The sequence below is a fragment of the Enoplosus armatus genome, chromosome 3 (assembly GCF_043641665.1).
Source record: "Enoplosus armatus isolate fEnoArm2 chromosome 3, fEnoArm2.hap1, whole genome shotgun sequence".
Classification (NCBI taxonomy): Eukaryota; Metazoa; Chordata; class Actinopteri; order Centrarchiformes; family Enoplosidae; genus Enoplosus; species Enoplosus armatus.
Window position 1 is genome coordinate 788,690 of NC_092182.1, and position 19,825 is coordinate 808,514.

At 44.7% G+C, this 19,825-nt stretch overlaps 1 protein-coding gene and 6 non-coding genes across 7 annotated transcripts; all 7 read left to right on the forward strand.

Annotated features, from left to right (window-relative positions):
* Positions 1 to 16,247, forward strand: mfsd4aa (major facilitator superfamily domain containing 4Aa). The gene is made up of 10 exons (XM_070902558.1): positions 1 to 233; positions 2,106 to 2,304; positions 3,512 to 3,766; positions 4,897 to 5,026; positions 5,110 to 5,225; positions 5,515 to 5,688; positions 13,162 to 13,309; positions 14,515 to 14,585; positions 15,344 to 15,464; positions 15,914 to 16,247. Exons 1-10 carry the CDS (start codon positions 1 to 3, stop codon positions 15,964 to 15,966), a joined length of 1,500 nt encoding a protein of 499 aa, XP_070758659.1. The 3' UTR covers positions 15,967 to 16,247.
* On the forward strand, positions 7,107 to 7,179 carry trnaf-gaa (transfer RNA phenylalanine (anticodon GAA)). Its single transcript has one exon. It is a non-coding gene; the product is annotated as a tRNA-Phe (tRNA).
* Positions 8,114 to 8,186, forward strand: trnaf-gaa (transfer RNA phenylalanine (anticodon GAA)). The gene has a single exon. It is a non-coding gene; the product is annotated as a tRNA-Phe (tRNA).
* Positions 9,082 to 9,154, forward strand: trnaf-gaa (transfer RNA phenylalanine (anticodon GAA)). Its single transcript has one exon. It is a non-coding gene; the product is annotated as a tRNA-Phe (tRNA).
* trnaf-gaa (transfer RNA phenylalanine (anticodon GAA)) lies at positions 10,050 to 10,122 on the forward strand. The gene has a single exon. It is a non-coding gene; the product is annotated as a tRNA-Phe (tRNA).
* trnaf-gaa (transfer RNA phenylalanine (anticodon GAA)) lies at positions 11,057 to 11,129 on the forward strand. The gene has a single exon. It is a non-coding gene; the product is annotated as a tRNA-Phe (tRNA).
* trnaf-gaa (transfer RNA phenylalanine (anticodon GAA)) lies at positions 12,030 to 12,102 on the forward strand. The gene has a single exon. It is a non-coding gene; the product is annotated as a tRNA-Phe (tRNA).
* Positions 16,248 to 19,825: the final 3,578 nt, after the last annotated feature.

Consider the following 19,825-nt stretch of genomic DNA (forward strand, 5'->3'; position numbering starts at 1 on the left):
ATGCAGCTGCTGGACGAGCGGGTCTGGTCGCTGTTTCAGCGCCGCTGGCAGCAAACTCTCACCTACTGGAGCGTGTTCTTCAGCTTCGGTCTGTGCATCGCCTTCCTGGGGCCCACCATCCTGGACCTGAGGTGTCAGACCCAGTCCACCCTGCAGCAGATCACCTGGGTCTTCTTCTCCCAGCAGTTCTTCCTGCTGGTGGGCAGCAGCCTGGGAGGACTCTTCAAGAAGACGTGAGTGTGGTTAGTGAGCACTGAGCGGGAGGCATGGCTTAAATATTCAATATGGTACTACAATGTGGTGGTACTTAACAGGAACTTTGCAGACACCATAGTGTACTCTATGTATTTACTATAACAATGTCCCAATATTATCTATATAACAACACCTAAAAAATATTGGAAGATTAAATGGTTATATATTTTGTTTAGGATCCTTGAGACCACAGGCCCCCTTTAACAGCTCATAAATACATGTAGTTTCATCACTCGATGCTTCATCACTTTTACTCATTTTATGAGAGTTGGTTATAAACATGATTTTGTACTGGTATGTTTAAATACAGTGGGTTTTCATGTGATCTACATCTGTGATTATATCTCTGATTGGAGCTTTACGAGTGTTTATTTATGTGAGTTCTAACAAGGAGTTTGATTGGGTTCCAAATTTGCCTGGTAAATCTGGAAAACTTCAACTTCAGAATCAAATTCCAGGCCCGCGCCTTACCTCGTATATTCAGCAGCCAGTGGAGCGAATGTGGGCGCGAGCGTGTGAAGTGGATTGGGGACATGTGTGGGGACAGGCGATATACATGATACACAGTTTTTTATATATTATCTTGCAAGCTTGGGACTGGGACTTCGTCGCAGGTCAGCGTTCTTGTTAAATGAATGTCGTTCCATCTCACGGACACGTTCAGCCTGCCATCGACAAGCTCTGTCTGACAGAGTAAGTGCGCTCTCTAGAGAGGCTCGGAGTCTCATTATCCTGGCCCTGGTCTAAGAGCCAACGGCCATGCTGGCAGCACTGTGAGGCTGTGCTGTTGTTAAGCAGGTATAACATTTACTAACATGAGCTGATTAGCACTAAACACAAAGTATGACTGAGGCCGATGGGAAAATGTCATTAGTTCTGCAGGTGTCTGCAAGTATTGGACACGTCTGAACGTTGACCTGATCATGGCGCTAGAGGAAAAGTCAGGATGTCACCACAGTCATTACAATTCATCCTGAGGGGGACTTGAAAATGTAATTTTCTTATGGCGGTGCGAGGTGAAAATTCAGAGGATCACCAAAGTCAGTAGGATTCATCATCTGGGGACCATGAATATCTGTACCAAATTTTGTGTGGCAAGTAAATGTTGAGATATTTCACTGGATTAGTGAGAACTGCTGGTGGCACTAGAGGAAAGGTCAGCAGGATTCATCCTCTGGGCACAATGAATGTTCGTACAAAATTTCCTGGCAGGCCATGTGATTGTTGTTGAGACATTTCGGTCTGGACCAAAGTGGCGGACCACCATCCCCAGAGTCCTGCTGCCAGCATGGAAAAGAAATCACATGGCTGACTGATTAGAGTGTGACTACGTTGTGCTTTGGGAAGCTTTAATACTGCTGGACTGTGTCCTGTGGACTGTATTTATCACATTTATCTAGCACTGCTTCACAGGGAGGTTGACATACTCCTTGGTGATATAAACTCCCAGCTCATGTCACAGACTGGGTGAAATGTGCCCTCAGCGAATTAAAAGTTACCTAGGACAAGGGTAAAAGGAGAGTGGAAAGTTGGCGAGACAGCAGGAGAATACAAGGTGACGATAATGTGGAGGTGTGCTTGCTGCTGGAGGCCTGTGATAAACCTACTGGGTAAATAAAAGCTGGCAGAGCAGGAGACCATCAAGGTGACTTTATTGCAACAACAACAAGCTGGAGATCCTGTTTTACAGTACCGGTCAGCGTAGTTACTGACAGAATATGTTGAAAACGCAGTCGTTCAAACTAAGACTCTGCCTTAAATGGAAACTTCTTGGTGAGGGACTGAATGTATGTTACACTCTGAACTCACTGCACAATGCTGTGGGGGTCTCTTTTCGGTGTCTTCTGCAGACTCCTGTTCTGCCTGTCGGGCCTCCTCTCCTGCACTCTCGTCATCTCGCTAGTGTTCGCCATCATACCGCTATGTCACCACGTGGCGCTGCTGTCCATCGCCATGGCGCTGGCCGGCCAAGCGATGGGGGTGATTGACACCATCGCCAACCTGCAGCTGGTGAAGCTGTACCAGAAGGACTCCGCCATCTTCCTGCAGGTCGGAAGAATAAAACAGAGGCCGCGAATGTGTGTTTGTGTGCTCTGTACTGTATGTTCAAGAGGCAGCAGCTAAGGATGTCACTGTGAATGTGTATGTGGACCAATACAAAAATATGTACTATATAAGAACATATTATTATCATATAAGTATAGAGGTTAAAGCTGCACTAATTTTGCACTATATTTTATATGGACAATGGGTCAAATGACTTTGTGTAATGGCCTTTGTTTTAGCTTGGTTTTTTTGGGGGGTTTTTTTCACAATATGTTTATTGTCATTTTTCATTAGAACAACAACCAAGAACACGTACAACATGTACATCATACACACACACACACACACACACACGTACACACACATACCTACACCCTCAACTTACACCAATATTGGATAATGTACAAGTAAAACTGATAAAAAATATGAGAATTTTTACAGTTTCCTTTTAGAGAAAGTCCACATTACCATCCCTCATGATAGTCATGTATGGCTCCCAGAGCTGAACAAAGTCTTTCCGTTTGCCCACAGCAATATATGTTAGTCTCTCCAGTCCAACACTGCCCGAAAGGTCTTTTATCCAAATTTTCAATGATGGATCGTCCATACTTTTCCAACATAGTGCAATAGCCCTCCTAGCCTGAAGAAGTCCAAAGTCCAGGAGCTTGGTCTGTTTTGAAGTCTGCATGAAGTCCTTCGGATATATTCCAAGCACACATAGTTTGACATTCAAAGGGACTTTGATGTTAAACACCTCCGACAAGACACTTAATAACATCTTTCCAAAAGATTTTTAGCTCGTTGTTTTGGTTTCCTAGTCTGTTTGGTTTTGTCTCAGTGGAGATCATCAGGAGACAGAAAACCAATTCCCTGTTGAAATGCTGTTTCCAAACATAAAAGTGCCGAAATGGACAATGGTGGAAAAACAAACAAATGAGTAGTTTCTTTTTTACAAAATGAACTGCCGCTACGCAGCTAATCTCTTTCATCTCGCAGTTTCCACTTGTGCCTTATCCAAGATTTTCCTATGGTGTTTTGCCTTCATGTGACGGTTTGCAACGTTATTATAGACAGGAAATATGGGGAAAGGAAGAGGGGTATGACATGTGGCAAAGGTTCCTGGACGGTATCCAACCAGGGACGCTGCGGTTATATGACATGTGTCTTAACCACTAATCTTAAGGGGACCTGTGTTCACGTCTCGCCCTAGGCCTTGCATTTCTTCATAGGCCTGGGAGCACTGGTCAGTCCCCTGGTGGCTGATCCTTTCCTGGCAGACGACAGCTGTGTCCTGGGTGCCAACTGGACCGCCAACTCATCCTCTTCCTCGGACCTACAGCACCTCCGCAGCAGCCTGGCGGGGCACGGAGCGGCTCTGCACAACATCTCCCAGTATCCTTTGCATACCGAGGGAGTAGTCATCACCAAAGTGTCATACGCTTTCTGGATCATGGCTCTTATCAATGTGAGTTCAAGTCAACTGATGACACGGGAAGGTGATCTATTTTAAAACACTGGCTTAAATGTTTATTACCTGTGAATGGGCATGGCAGTGACTCTTGAAGCTGCCGGTTGGTGCTGTAGATGTGAACGCAGGTGTAGCTGTGTGATTTGACTAAAAGTAAAGATAACTCGTGACAGTCAGGAGTCTCTTCTACTGAACAATACCGATAGTAATCTCTGTCCAGTTTGCATGCTTCACGTTCATGACTGTACATGTACATGTATTAATGGATGGTTACAGTTTTGTTGCAACTGGGCTCTTGCTTTTATAGTTTTGGCCATCATTTCTGTAGGTATTAATAAGTTTCTACCCTAACCCTAAACCCTAAACCCTAACCCTGAGTCCAGCAGGGCACGAAACACGAGCAGTCAGACATTCAGACAGCCAGTTTAACCAGACAATCTAAACAATTTTACTTGGAAGAGCACCCTCGAAATATTGATGATAATTCCTCATTTCACAGGAAAACTATGCACGCTTACTTTATAATAATTAATAATAATAATGGTGTCATTTTATTGTTTGCCGGAATGAAGGCCACAACTACTCTGAACCATTTCAGACTGAAGTAGACGGCCAGTGGCGGACTCATCCCAACTCGATGAGCATTTAACTAGTGATTTTCCACCATCAGTCTTTCGTGTGTTGTGGTAATAATTATAAATAGCTCAATAGCTCTCTCAGCAACACTGATGCACCAGGCTTTTTCTTTTTTGCTCATGATCACACAATTTAGGTATCTCATGACCACGCAGTGTTGCACAATTTCACATGAAAATGACTTAAATGGAATTAAACGATATAATGAAATTTCCAAACAGCATTGCAGAATTGTTTTTTTTTTTCCAGTTTTGTTCTTTTCAGAATGATTTGCGTTTCTTCAGATGGCTATAAGCCTTGACATACAGTGTTTTTCTGTTTGAACTGGATCGGTCTCAAGCACAGGACAAGATAAGATGCGTGGATTCTACTTTTATGAGGGAGGGGGGGGGTCACAATTTGAATCAGGAAGTGTTGACTGTGAACTTGGTTAACAATAGCCTCTTTGTGTGTGTGTGCGTGTGTGTGTCTGTCTGTCTGTGTCCGGGCAGCTCCCTGTGCCAGCAGCAGTGCTTGCATTGATGTACCACGAGAGACTGCTACCTTGCTCCAGCAAAAGTCCACGTCTGCTCGACAGAGACTCTCTGCCCAGCACAAGTCCCACTGGGGACAGTGGTGAAGGTAATGCGTGTATGTGCGTGTTTGAGTTTGTGACCCCTCTATGTAAATGAAGCGACTGACCTCTCTGCATCCCTGTCTCTCAGGTCATGGGAGTTTGTTTGGTTGCTGTAACCCTGCCAAACTCCGGGGTCGCCCTGCTACTTTCTTCATCCTCCACACTCTGGGCGGGGCCATCCTCTTCATCACTGATGGGATTATAGTGAGACTTCCTGCTAACACTACAAACATACGCACACGAACATTAGATACTATAGTCTGTGCCAGCAATGCAAAATCATAGAAAAAACACGGCCCTCATAATTTCAGAACTTGCCTGAGAATCGTCACGTTTTTAAGTTTTCTCCCGTATCAAAGAAATCCAGTGATACTTGTCTGTACATCTATGGGTACACTGCCCACAGCATAACAAATCCATAGGGGGACCCACAATGTCAGACGTGAAGACCTCTACTCTGTGCTAACCTCCTGCTGTGTTTCTTGTCCTGCAGGGCTCCTACGCTGGCTTCGTCTACACCTACGCAGTGTCCCCTCCTCTACTGATGGGTCATAAGACTGCAGGCTGCCTGGACAGTGTATTCTGGGCCTCCATCACAGTGGGAAGAATGGCTTTCATATACCTGTCCTACAAATACACACCGCCCAGGCTGCTCGGCTTCAGTCTGGTATGAAAACCTATTTAAAGGAATTTGCAGTGAATACAGTAACAGACATCAGCTCAACAGGCGAACATCATTTTGTGTTTTTTTCCCCCCACATTTGTGTGTCACACTGAGCAGTCATTTCTAGTAAAAGCAATACGGCTGATACTCATAACCAAATATTTGAACAGGGTGGGAATGCACATGGCAGGATTAGGTGACACCATTCAGAGGAGGATTATGTTGGTATAAAGACAACAGGATCTTTAAGTCAAACTGAACTGCTTTGTCATACTCAGCACTTGATTTGGGCTATGTAAGAACAGCTGTCATCCACTGGATATCTGTTTGTCAACCTCTGTTTCCCTTTCTGCCTCCTTCTCTCACTCCAAATCACTTTAGTCTCAATTTATTTCAGTCACAGAATTGTTGGCTTGACCTCCAGTGTGATTACACACTGTACTAGTAATTTTGCCCAAAGTATCATTGTGGCAGCCACGACAACAGGATTTTGAACTGTAATAAGTAATTTACTTGCAACAAAAACAGACAAAAGCAAACAGTTGGGAGGAATCTGTAAAGGCAGCACTGTGCGGAGTGCATGAGTGAAAATGTGCTGCATGGATGCTGTAACAATTGCGACAATGCATAAGATAAGATAAGGGGTGAGGAGATCCGCCCGAGCACTGGCTGCTGCTCAGGCTTATATGCAGGGGGAACACCGGGCCCAGGTGTGTCCCGTGCCTCTGATTAACCTGCCAATTATGTCTGCACCCCCGGAAACAGAGAGCAAAGTAACAACGGTACACCAAGCAGACGGGCCGTCACAGAACTGAAACCCAACATACTCAGTGCTCATCATCGCCCAAAGACTTTGTGCCTGCAGGTTGAAGGTTGCTTGTTTTGTGTATTGGTTTAAATACTACAACTAATTGTCTCCGTTCATTTCGTATTTCTTCCACTTTCATGATATAAACAATTTAATTTTATTTATTTATATAGCGTCAAATCACAATAACAGTCATCTCATGACACTTTACGAATACAGCAGGTCTGGACCGACTCTTTATAATGTTATTACAGAGACCCAACAATTCCCACTATGAACAAGCACTGTGGTAACAGTGGAAAGGAAAAACTTCCTTTAAGTGGTAGAAACCTCGAGCAGAACCAGACTCTAGTTGGGGGGGTCATCTGCTTTGACCGGTTAGAGCTATCTTAGAGCTGTCCTCTTGTGAGTGATTGCTTTGTAGTTTTTCATGTTTTTCTCTTGTTAGGTTCTGATAGATTTAGAGTTGTGCTAAAGCTCTAATGAGTAAGTGTCAGAGCAACAGCCCACTAATTGTTTGTGGAACATTGTTGTTATCTGAAATGACTGTTTTCGAGTTTTTTGCTATGTCGCTGTACCTGTCAGCCGAGAGCCACCAGAAATTGTGTTTTGTGCCGAAATAGCTCAGTTGGGAGAGCGTTAGACTGAAGATCTAAAGGTCTCTGGTTTGATCCCGGGTTTCGGCAGCAGACCAGCTGTCTTTTAGGGACACACTGCATTGATGGTTAGAGCTGCTACCTGGGGCCTTTCTCCACCTCTTCCAACATGTGTTCATACAGGTTTCTCTCAAACACATGAATGGCCCTGCTGTCTACACCTGGCATTGACTTGGGTCTTGGTTGATGCCATCACAAATGGACAGCTCATCCAGAGGGGGTATGGCCACATTCATTTAGCAGTGTGAATGCACCCAAGATGCGCTGAGATCCCATCGCTTAGACCACATTCTGAGGTGGTCTGGTTTGCATATGGCCCCTTCTTCTAGAAGTGTCTATGCAAATGTGTCTTGGGCCACATTGAAGGACCGCCTACTCAACTGACCTCCTCGGCATGAGCAGAAGTACAACCTCATTCGCGTAAGATATAGCACGAGTGTGTCAAACATCTTGGGCAATTTGGTTTGCCTGGAACACGCCAAGGAATAGACCCAGTCTGTATTGTTTTGATCCCCCACGTGCCAGGGCCTTTGCAAACTTCTTCTTTTATTTTCCGACAGACTAAGGACGGGAAGTGCATTACTGCCTCTTGCCAGTTAAGAACAACAAGGCATTGAGATTTGATCACAAGCGGTCATTTGAAACGCATTGTAATGCCAGTTGTGAACTGACGTACTCAGAGCTGTCCTCTTGTCAGTGATTGCCTTGGGATTTCTCATGTTTTTCTTTTGTTGGGGGTTTGATAGATTGAGAGTTGTGCTAAAACTCTAATGAGTACTGCATCCCTAAAATGCAAACCGCAGCATTTGAGAAAACAAATTAACACAACAACTGCCGCTAAGTGTCAGAGCAACAGCCCACTAATTGTTTGTGGAACATTGTTGTTATCTGAAATGACTGTTTTCGAGTTTTTTGCGATGTCGCCATGCCTGTCACCCGAGAGGCACCGGAGATTGTGTTTTGTGCCGAAATAGCTCAGTTGGGAGAGCGTTAGACTGAAGATCTAAAGGTCCCTGGTTCGATCCCGGGTTTCGGCAGCAGACCAGCTGTCTTTTAGGGACACACTGCATTGATGGTTAGAGCTGCTACCTGGGGCCTTTCTCCACCTCTTCCAACATGTGTTCATACAGGTTTCTCTCAAACACATGAATGGCTCTGCTGTCTACACCTGGCATTGACTTGGGTCTTGGTTGATGCTGTCATAGATGGATAGCTCATCCAGAGGGGGTATGGCCACATTAATTTAGCAGTGTGAATGCACCCAAGATGCGCTGAGATCCCATCGCTTAGACCACATTCTGAGGTGGTCTGGTTTGCATATGGCCCCTTCTTCTAGAAGCGTGTACGCAAATGTGTCTTGGGCCACATTGAAGGACCGCCTACTCAACTGACCTTGGCATGAGCAGAAGTACAACTTCTTTCGCGTAAGATATAGTGCGAGTGTGTCAAACATCTTGGGCAATTTGGTTTGCCTGGAACACGCCAAGGAATAGACCCAGTCTGTATTCTTTTGATCTCCCACGTGCCAGGGTCTTTACTGCCTCTTGCCAGTTAAGAACAACAAGGCATTGAGATTTGATCACAAGCGGTCATTTGAAACACATTGTAATGCCAGGTGTGAACTGACGTACTCAGAGCTGTCCCCTTGTGAGTGATTGCCTTGGGATTTCTCATGTTTTTCTTTTGTTAGGGGTTTGATAGATTGAGAGTTGTGCTAAAACTCTAATGAGTACTACAGCCCTAAGATGCAAACCGCAGCATTTGAGAAAACAAATTAACACAACAAAAACTGCCGCTAAGTTGGTTAGATGCTAAGTGTCATAGCAACAGCCCACTAATTGTTTGTGGAACATTGTCTGAAATGACTGTTTTCGAGTTTTTTGTGATGTCGCTGTGCCTGTCACCCGAGAGCCACCGGAAAGTGTGTTTTGTGCCGAAATAGCTCAGTTGGGAGAGCGTTAGACTGAAGATCTAAAGGTCCCTGGTTCGATCCCGGGTTTCGGCAGCCGATCAGCTGTCTTTTAGGGATACACTGCATTGATGGTTAGAGCTGCTACCTGGGGCCTTTCTCCGCCTCTTCCAACATGTGTTCATACAGGTTTCTCTCAAACACATGAATGGCCCTGCTGTCTACACCTGGCATTGACTTGGGTCTTGGTTGATGCTATCACAGATGGATAGCTCATCCAGAGGTGGTATGGCCACATTCATTTAGCAGTGTGAATTCACCCAAGATGCATTGAGATCCCATCGCTTAGACCACATTCTGAGGTGCTCTGGTTTGCATATGGCCCCTTCTTCTAGAAGAGTGTACGCAAATGTGTCTTGGGCCACATTGAAGGACCGCCTACTCAACTGACCTCGGCATGAGCAGAAGTACAACCTCATTCGCGTAAGATATAGTGCGAGTGTGTCAAACATCTTGGACAATTTGGTTTGCCTGGAACACGCCAAGGAATAGACCCAGTCTGTATTCTTTTGATCTCCCACGTGCCAGGTTCTTTACTGCCTCTTGCCAGTTAAGAACAACAAGGCATTGAGATTTGATCACAAGCGGTCATTTGAAACACATTGTAATGCCAGGTGTGAACTGACGTACTCAGAGCTGTCCCCTTGTGAGTGATTGCCTTGGGATTTCTCATGTTTTTCTTTTGTTAGGGGTTTGATAGATTGAGAGTTGTGCTAAAACTCTAATGAGTACTACAGCCCTAAGATGCAAACCGCAGCATTTGAGAAAACAAATTAACACAACAAAAACTGCCGCTAAGTTGGTTAGATGCTAAGTGTCAGAGCAACAGCCCACTAATTGTTTGTGGAACATTGTCTGAAATGACTGTTTTCGAGTTTTTTGCGATGTCGCCGTGCCTGTCACCCGAGAGGCACCGGAGATTGTGTTTTGTGCCGAAATAGCTCAGTTGGGAGAGCGTTAGACTGAAGATCTAAAGGTCCCTGGTTCGATCCCGGGTTTCGGCAGCCGACCAGTTGTCTTTTAGGGACACACTGCATTGATGATTAGAGCTGCTGCCTGAGGCCTTTCTCCGCCTCTTCCAACAATGGTTCATACAGGTTTCTCTCAAACACATGAATGGCCCTGCTGTCTACACCTGGTGTTGACTTGGGTCTTGGTTGATCCCATCACAAATGGACAGCTCTCAGTTCGGATGTGAATGCACCCAAGACACATTGAGATCCCGTTGCACATCCAGAGTTGGTGTGGCCACATTCATTTAGCAGTGTGAATGCACCCAAGATGCATTGAGATCCCATCGCTTATACCACATTCTGAGGTGCTCTGGTTTGCATATGGCCCCTTCTTCTAGAAGCGTGTACGCAAATGTGTCTTGGGCCACATTGAAGGACCGCCTACTCAACTGACCTCGGCATGAGCAGAAGTACAACCTCATTCGTGTAAGTTATAGTGCGAGTGTGTCAAACATCTTGGGCAATTTGGTTTGCCTGGAACACGCCAAGGAATAGACCCAGTCTGTATTCTTTTGATCTCCCACGTGCCAGGGTCTTTACTGCCTCTTGCCAGTTAAGAACAACAAGGCATTGAGATTTGATCACAAGCGGTCATTTGAAACGCATTGTAATGCCAGGTGTGAACTGACGTACTCAGAGCTGTCCTCTTGTCAGTGATTGCCTTGGGATTTCTCATGTTTTTCTTTTGTTGGGGGTTTGATAGATTGAGAGTTGTGCTAAAACTCTAGTGAGTACTGCAGCCCTAAAATGCAAACCGCAGCATTTGAGAAAACAAATTAACACAACAAACAACTGCCGCTAAGTGTCAGAGCAACAGCCCACTAATTGTTTGTGGAACATTGTTGTTATCTGAAATGACTGTTTTCGAGTTTTTTGCGATGTCGCCATGCCTGTCACCCGAGAGCCACCGGAAATTGTGTTTTGTGCCGAAATAGCTCAGTTGGGAGAGCGTTAGACTGAAGATCTAAAGGTCCTTGGTTCGATCCCGGGTTTCGGCAGCTGACCAGCTGTCTTTTAGGGACACACTGCATTGATGGTTAGAGCTGCTACCTGAGGCCTTTCTCCGCCTCTTCCAACATGTGTTCATACAGGTTTCTCTCAAACACATGAATGGCCCTGCTGTCCACACCTGGAATTGACTTGGGTCTTGGTTGATGCCATCACAAATGGACAGCCCATCCAGAGGGGGTATGGCCACATTCATTTAGCAGTCTGAATGCACCCAAGATGCGCTGAGATCCCATCGCTGAGATCCCATCGCTGAGATCCCATTCTGAGGTGGTCTGGTTTGCATATGGCCCCTTCTTCTAGAAGAGTGTACGCAAATGTGTCTTGGGCCACATTGAAGGACCGCCCACTCAACTGACCTCGGCATGAGCCGAAGTCCAACCTCATTCGCGAAAGATATAGTGCGAGTGTGTCAAACATCTTGGGCAATTTGGTTTGCCTGGAACACGCCAAGGAATAGACCCAGTCTGTATTCTTTTGATCTCCCACGTGCCAGGGTCTTTACTGCCTCTTGCCAGTTAAGAACAACAAGGCATTGAGATTTGATCACAAGCGGTCATTTGAAACGCATTGTAATGCCAGGTGTGAACTGACGTACTCAGAGCTGTCCTCTTGTCAGTGATTGCCTTGGGATTTCTCATGTTTTTCTTTTGTTGGGGGTTTGATAGATTGAGAGTTGTGCTAAAACTCTAGTGAGTACTGCAGCCCTAAAATGCAAACCGCAGCATTTGAGAAAACAAATTAACACAACAAACAACTGCCGCTAAGTGTCAGAGCAACAGCCCACTAATTGTTTGTGGAACATTGTTGTTATCTGAAATGACTGTTTTCGAGTTTTTTGCGATGTCGCCATGCCTGTCACCCGAGAGCCACAGGAAATTGTGTTTTGTGCCGAAATAGCTCAGTTGGGAGAGCGTTAGACTGAAGATCTAAAGGTCCCTGGTTCGATCCCGGGTTTCGGCAGCTGACTAGCTGTCTTTTAGGGACACACTGCATTGATGGTTAGAGCTGCTACCTGAGGCCTTTCTCCGCCTCTTCCAACATGTGTTCATACAGGTTTCTCTCAAACACATGAATGGCCCTGCTGTCCACACCTGGAATTGACTTGGGTCTTGGTTGATGCCATCACAAATGGACAGCCAATCCAGAGGGGGTATGGCCACATTCATTTAGCAGTCTGAATGCACCCAAGATGCGCTGAGATCCCATCGCTGAGATCCCATTCTGAGGTGGTCTGGTTTGCATATGGCCCCTTCTTCTAGAAGCGTGTACGCAAATGTGTCTTGGGCCACATTGAAGGACCGCCTACTCAACTGACCTCCTCGGCATGAGCAGAAGTACAACCTCATTCGCATAAGATATAGTGCGAGTGTGTCAAACATCTTGGGCAATTTGGTTTGCCTGGAACACGCCAAGGAATAGACCCAGTCTGTATTGTTTTGATCTCTCCCACGTGCCAGGGCCTTTGCAAACTTCTTCTTTTAATTTCCGACAGACAAAGCACAGGAAGTGCATTGCTGCCTCCTGCCAGTTAAAAACAACAAGGCATTGAGATTCAGTCACAAGTGGTCACTTGAGACGCATTGTAATGCCAGGTGTGAAATGACGTAGTTCGAGCTGTCCTCTTGTGAGTGATTGCTTTGCGGTTTTTCCTGTTTTTCTTTTGTTGGGGTCAGATAGATTGAGAGTTGTTCTAAAGCTCTAATGAGTACAGCAGCCCTTAGATGCAAACCACAGCATTAACAAAAACAAAAAAAAACAAATTAACACACTCTCAGGTGGTCTGGTTTTCATATGGCCCCATTCTTCTAGAAGTGTGTACGCACATGTGTCTTGGGCCCCATTGAAGGACCGCCTCATCGAGAAAGTAGAAATTAGGCCATGTTGTCCTTGCTTTTGTGTGTATTAGTAAGGGTGGATAACATGAGATGGAAGATGTTTGTCAAACTCATTGGCCCCTTTTTTAGTTTCAATGGTAATACTGAATATGTTGGTCAAGTTCTCCTCTTACTGCCCTCTCAGGTGGGGGTCATACTGGTGCAGTGCCTGTTGTTGATCTTCTACACCAGCTGTGTGTTTCTCTTCATCGGTACTTGTGTGTTGGGGCTGTGCATCAGCAGTGTGTTCCCCTCCATGCTGGCCTTTACAGAGGACATACTAGACTACAAAGGTAAACTACTGTAACACACACAACTTCAACTCATCTTGGAAGTCACATAGTGCACTGGGAGGACCAAAAATTATACATTTGTACATTTATAAATAAGAAAACATAAATAAATGTTATAATATGAACAAATAATATAATTATGTATTAGGGCTATTGTAGGCTAAAAAAAATACAAAGGTGGGGAAGGGGTAATGTTTTGAGAAAGAACTTGACTGAGATTAAAGTGGTAAATTTACAAGAATAAACTCACACATTTCTGAGAAAATTAGAAATTCTGGCTGTTTTTTTCCCCAGAGCTACACATAATATTGAAATGTTGGCTGCCAACGAATGCGTTGAATCAATGTAAAGTCAATACAGCGTCAAGAGAAATGTCAGGGCACAGGGGGTGCGCTCGTGAGATCAGGATGTTTATCCTCTGTGAAGTCCGGCTTGTCGCGAGTCAGCGTCGAAAGCCAGCTGGGTGTCAGTTCTCTCTCGCGTTCATCTCAAACTATTCCCCAGAGCTACACATAATACAGCCTCTAATAAATCAATCTGTTAACTCATCGTCCTTCAGAATGAATGCTGAGCGTGGTTTCCATGGGAACGCAGCCGTCGAGGCTTTCGTCATACAGAAGTAGATCTTGACAAAGAAACCACCACAATTTTTTTTCTTGTGAAATTAATTAACCACTTAAATCTCAAACAATATCCAAGTATTTTTCCCGTAAATTTACGACTTAGAATATTACCCCACTCCCCTAGCCTACAGTGGCCCTAATATACTAATACAACCCTAATATACTGTTGTAAATAACAAACAAATGAATAAGATGAAAGATGAAATTAATTGATTTGCGTATAAAGCTGCGCTGACTGGTGCTCTTACGCCTGCTACTAATGTCAGTTAGCTGCGAGAAATACATTTCCACAAATCTACGTATATTTATTTCTCTATTTCTGTGTCCATATGTTTGCAAAAGCGAAATGTCTTGCGGCTAGCTGCCTTTTAGCTTGACTTTGTACACCACAAGCAAGGCAAACAGGAATAGAGCAGAATCAATACCGTGACCAGTCTTGCCCTGTGTTTCCATTACCGAGTTGACTCTCGAATCTATTAGGGGGCAGCCCTAATATATACTTAATGAATTTATTGATGAATTAGTCATGTTTAGTCCTCTGCACCTGGACATAATTACTGTCTTATCTCTTGTGTGTTGAAGGTTGTGCCACAACTGTCCTGGTGACCAGTGCAGCCACAGGAGAGATGATGCTGCAGCTGCTCGTTGGCTCGGTAAGAAAGTCCTTTCTTCTTGAATGTCATTTAGGGTTTTCAGGGTTATGTCTGCATCCTGCGTGTTTCTTTTGATACATTAATATTTGCTTCACAGTACTTTATTTATTCTGCTAAAAAGTGTTGTGCAGTACTGCAACTATCCTTAAAAATATAAGCACGTTCTTGGTAAAGTGTCATACTTGGTGGGTTGCATATAGATGTGTATGAGAATTGGCATTAAGCTAAATATATATACGATATCAAATATCAAGTACAGGTAAGAGTATATGGTTCATTTGGAATGTTAAATGATTATGTCCATGAGATCGCACATAATGTCCCATTTGTCCCAGCACACGACAGCAAAGAAAATAGCACTGGCTACCAGAGAGTGGTAGAACATCATCAGCATGGTACTGCAGACACTGAATGACCGGAGCCTCCACAGAAAGTATTCTAATCCTAGTCCAGCTTGTTGTCCCGGCGTACTCCCAGTTACTGTTAGTCCTGAACAGTGTCCACATCCAGCCCCCTGGATGGGAAATAGGTGTAGGGGGTTGTTTTCTGCCTGCCACCAACTCCTTCGTCTTACCGGTGTTGGTCGCTGTAGGTGGTTCAGCCCACTACGCCCCTGTTCGAGGTGTAGTGGGTGAACAGAAAGGATGACCTGGACTGTGCTCTGTGTGGTCCCCCATGTGGCCTTTATAAACCTGTTCTGTGGTTACATTGCTTTCTAGTGTTGATTGCAGAGAGGGTGTGTGTGTGTCTTCCTGCAGGTGATCCACAGCCAGGGCAGTTACGCTTTCCTGTTGTGCTCCACGATAGTGTCATTCATCGGCTTCTGCCTGTTCCTGCTGTTCCTCTATGTCCAGCACCTCCATAGAAGCTTCCACACAGGTATAACACACATCAGGAAAGACATAACAGCGAGAGTGGAAGACATTTCAATAACGTACTTTTGTCTGGGAAGAAAAATACAATGCAGCTTAAAGAAAAAGGCAGTGTATAATATTTGTAAGAAGCAACAGGAAATGGGAATATATACAATGTAACTTGATTTGAATTCCGCCTTTTGCAGGCTGGTATTGAGGCTGGAATGTGTACGGCAGCCCAGTGGTGTAAAACACCAAAGTAACAAAACAGAAAACACTGTGACGATGCAAAAATTAGACGAAGGCACAGAGTGTCTTTCTATTTATTATTTTTTTTAAATTCAAAAGAGACTGAAGTGTGGAACAAAAACATCCTCTGTGAAGTCCGGCTTGTCGCGAGTCAGCGTCGAAAGCCAGCCGGGTGTCAGTTCTCTCTCGCGTTCATCTCAAACTAATCAACACTGTTTACCTCAGATTTGTCGAAAAACACAGACACGGAGGAGAAGCCGAATACAGGAGGCTCGTGATCTGAGGGTCCCTGCGAGGCCGAGGGGGAGGACCAGAGGACGCAAAAGATGGAAAGGACGATGGAGAGGGTGCATGGGAAGAACAACCTCCTACACTCGTTGGGAGTAGGAACTGTGTCCTGGCCTCCTCCAGCTGCCAACATTTCTGACCCAAAGAAGAAGCCCGACGATCAACAAGCAGCTTAGCGGACGACCAGCACACGACTTCCTTTCACTTTTGGCACAATCATCAACATCATAACTCAGCTGTAGTCTGATTAAAAAGACACTTTAATGATTAAGTACTGGCCTTGCGACATATTTCATCGCTACTGTTAAAATATGACTTATCAGCCTTTGTGTTCTACTGGTGCGATTCCTGGTGGCTGAACGGAGCCGGCAGGCATCAATAACACATGTATGCAATGAGAGAATACAGAGCCGTGGTTAGTTCAAGATCTTTTATTATTGGTCTCACCCATCTCTTCCATTATAAACACCTCCTCTACGCCTCTCACACATCAATACGCCACTTAAGACAAGTAGCCTGTAAACATTTGAAAAAGCATCAAACGAATAGAAAACTGGACAAGAACAAAGCAAGGGCTGACTGTCGTCATTTCTGTTTTAAAAACCATTTGACATTTCAAGGTAAGTTGAAGGAAAAACATCATCAGAAGATAGAAATGAAGAAATGCGCAAACGGCGAGTCCTAGAGGAGTTGATGGAGGAAAGTTTCAAATGGGCTTTGGGGTTATTATCCAGCTACTTTATAGTTTTTCATCAAAGTTACTGCAAAAATGCAATAAAGCTACCAATTCTATTGGGCTCTAGTATAAATTCAAATAAATAAATATTGTGTGGTAGTGCCTAATCACAAATCATTGTACTGCATATCATTTGATATATGTTGTAAAAGATTAGATTTACCGTATAAAATACGAAGTGCATAATTTCATCCTCCCTTTGGGAAAATAGACATTTCTGAGTAAGCAAACGTCAGCGACATTTCATCGGAGACGAAATCTTGAGTCATAGAAAAGCGACAGAAATCCAATACTACAGGAACCCCAGACTTTAAGTGCAAACGTTCCATCACAACATCTGCATGTACAATATTGACACCATATCAAAAAACACTTTACATATAAAACATAGATTTTAGGTTTCTCCCCATAAGGCTTTTGATTCCCAAAAGTTGCCACCATGGGGCAGCCGCCTGCCAGATACACAGGAGGAAAACAACGTAAAGAAGCACATGCACGAAGAGAACGTGAAGTCAGAGAACCCGAAATAGCAGACATCCAAACTATCTGGCCGTTACAAAAATAGAAATTAATCTTAAAGTTCTATTGGTGTTACAGGAAAAAGTAAAGGAGATTACACAAAACAGAATAAACAGATTTTTCTATATATATATTTATATACTTTCTGAGTAAACTTGTTATCACAAACATTTATAAGCAGGTTGGAAAGTGACATGGCCTGATTAGATTTACAAGCTCTGCATATTAACCCATGTTGCTGTCTGCGTGTACGGATAAGAACACACCTGCGATACACAACCTGGGGCAGTGTACTCGCACGCAAAACGTCCCTGTCAAGTTTTACTGCAAACTTCTGGGGGTGCGATTTGGTCTGCGCAAAGATATGGCATAAAAACAAACGGGAACGCTGTCGCTTGCCGCCGGTTCTACGCTAACGTTCAACTGATAGAACGCCGTCCGCTTTTGGGAGATAAACTTGGGCTTGGCTGTGGTAAGGCACCGTATATATATATCAATGTGACGGACTGCAAATGTCTGTTAGCTGAGGAAAGGTGAGCATGATCCCCAACCCCACCCCCCACCCCACCCCTGACAAGATTCGCTGGTCATCCATCCCTGGGTTAGAAAGGGACACTTAGGTAAAGAACACTTAAGTGTGTTCCATCCAAGTATCATGTAAACAAGTGTGATGTACAATTTCCACATTTCACAGCATAGAAATGTGGGATCTACCTCTTGAGTCTGTCTCAGACTTATGGCTTCAAAGTCATTTACAAAAAACAGGTTCAAACCTTTCATGGCTGATAATCTAGAGGAGTTTGGGGGGGGGGGGGGGGGGGTTAGGGCAAAGAAGGTGCTTCAATGTTTCTACAGTCCTCAGGATTAAAGGTTGATGCCCTTCAGATGGCTAAGGCTGGAGCTAAAGCTTAAGGCTAGACTGTAAGGGGTCCAGCCACTAAGATTTGGAGGTTCAGTCGGAGAGATAAAAATAACTGCACTGCTGCTGCGAGCAACATTAATCAGAGCGCGTTCATTCACCACAGAGAAAACAGAGCCGGCCTGTGGACCATCGACACGGTTTCAAGATGGGGTCTTAAGTTCAAATTGTACCAACTGGACACTGAACAATACAACACTCTTGGACACACTTGTTGTGCTTTCTTTGCGACAAGTTCAATGAGAAGAATGACACCACTCTCGCGTCTGTATGGTAAATGTGTAGCTGGAGCCAGTAGCCGGTTAGCTTAGCAGGTGGAAACAGCTAGTCTGGCTCTGTCCAAACAAAACCCACCTAAACTCACGTGAAGTGTGAAAAAAACAGGTGTGCTGGAACTATTGGCTCTTGGCCAGGATCAGTTGCCAGGCAACCAGCTGAGACTCCATAGCGGAAGTCACTGCTCCCAGCCAAGAGGTAGTCTGGCACATACAACCCCCCCCACCCCACCCCACCCCACAAAACAATAAATGTCTTTACACTTTGGCTTCTGTGCTGATTAAACACACGAGATATAACGTGTTAATTAGTGAACTTCAGAGGTGCTGGTAGGTTGCCTGGGTCCAAATCTGACTCACCGGATGTAGGCTGCTGGGATAAGTCTGCTATTGGGCAGAAAGGAAGGCGATGTCAGATGGAATTATGAAACGAGTGGACAATTCTGTCTGATATCAGATAGGCAGATTTTGTAACCTTTGGTCTGAGCCAGGCTAGTTGTTTCCAGTCTTTATGCTAAGCTAAGCAGCTGCTGGCTACATGTTTACTGTACAGTAAAGGTCGCTCGAACATGAATGGCTGCCTTTAACAATGTAACAACATTTGTTGTTGTTGCTTGCAGAGTTGATGCACAGAACGACTTATGGCTTCACTTTCTTTCATTCCCACCTGAAAGCTTACCGGCCGGAGGCAGGCCAGGCCACTCTGGCTTTCGGGCCTAGCCTACTGTATATATGCATTAGAAAGGTAACACAGAGGCATGAGTCAAGGTTTAGCTTGGATTATGGCCACATGTCAAGGTCAAACTTGGATATGACTTTAGTTAGCCAACATTTCAGAGCAGCAAACAGTACGCACTCGGGCAGGTGAGGTGAGCTTGAGAGCTGGGGGGGGGGGGTAAACGAGAGTTGCAGGTAAACATGCACATCATCAGGTTAAAGCACTTTCCCTTCAACGAGAGTAGAAGTTAAGGACAGAGCACAAAAAGGAACAGAATCAGTCAGCAGAGGAGAAAAACAGGTTAGAAACTAACTGATACCATAAAATGTGTCTTTTTTTGGCAGTAACACTGTTGCACAAGATATGAAGGAAATGCTATAAAAGGAAAGATTCAGATATTTGCAATCCCACTGGTCTGTGTGTCCCAAGTATGAAGCTGACTGTCGCCGCTGAGGGTCCAATCCACACGCAACCAACTGGTGCCACGAAAACTCCTCCCTCCCCTCGAATTTGTTGCGACTGGGGATCCCAAAAAGCCAGACAAAATGAATCCATAAGTGCACAAGGAACAATGGCATCAGTGTGTATGAGTACAGGGCATCATCCACAGGGTGTGCGAGCTCTGAAACAAACTGAATGTGTTACTCTCATCCATCAAACCTGGACTGCCAGCATCTCTCCT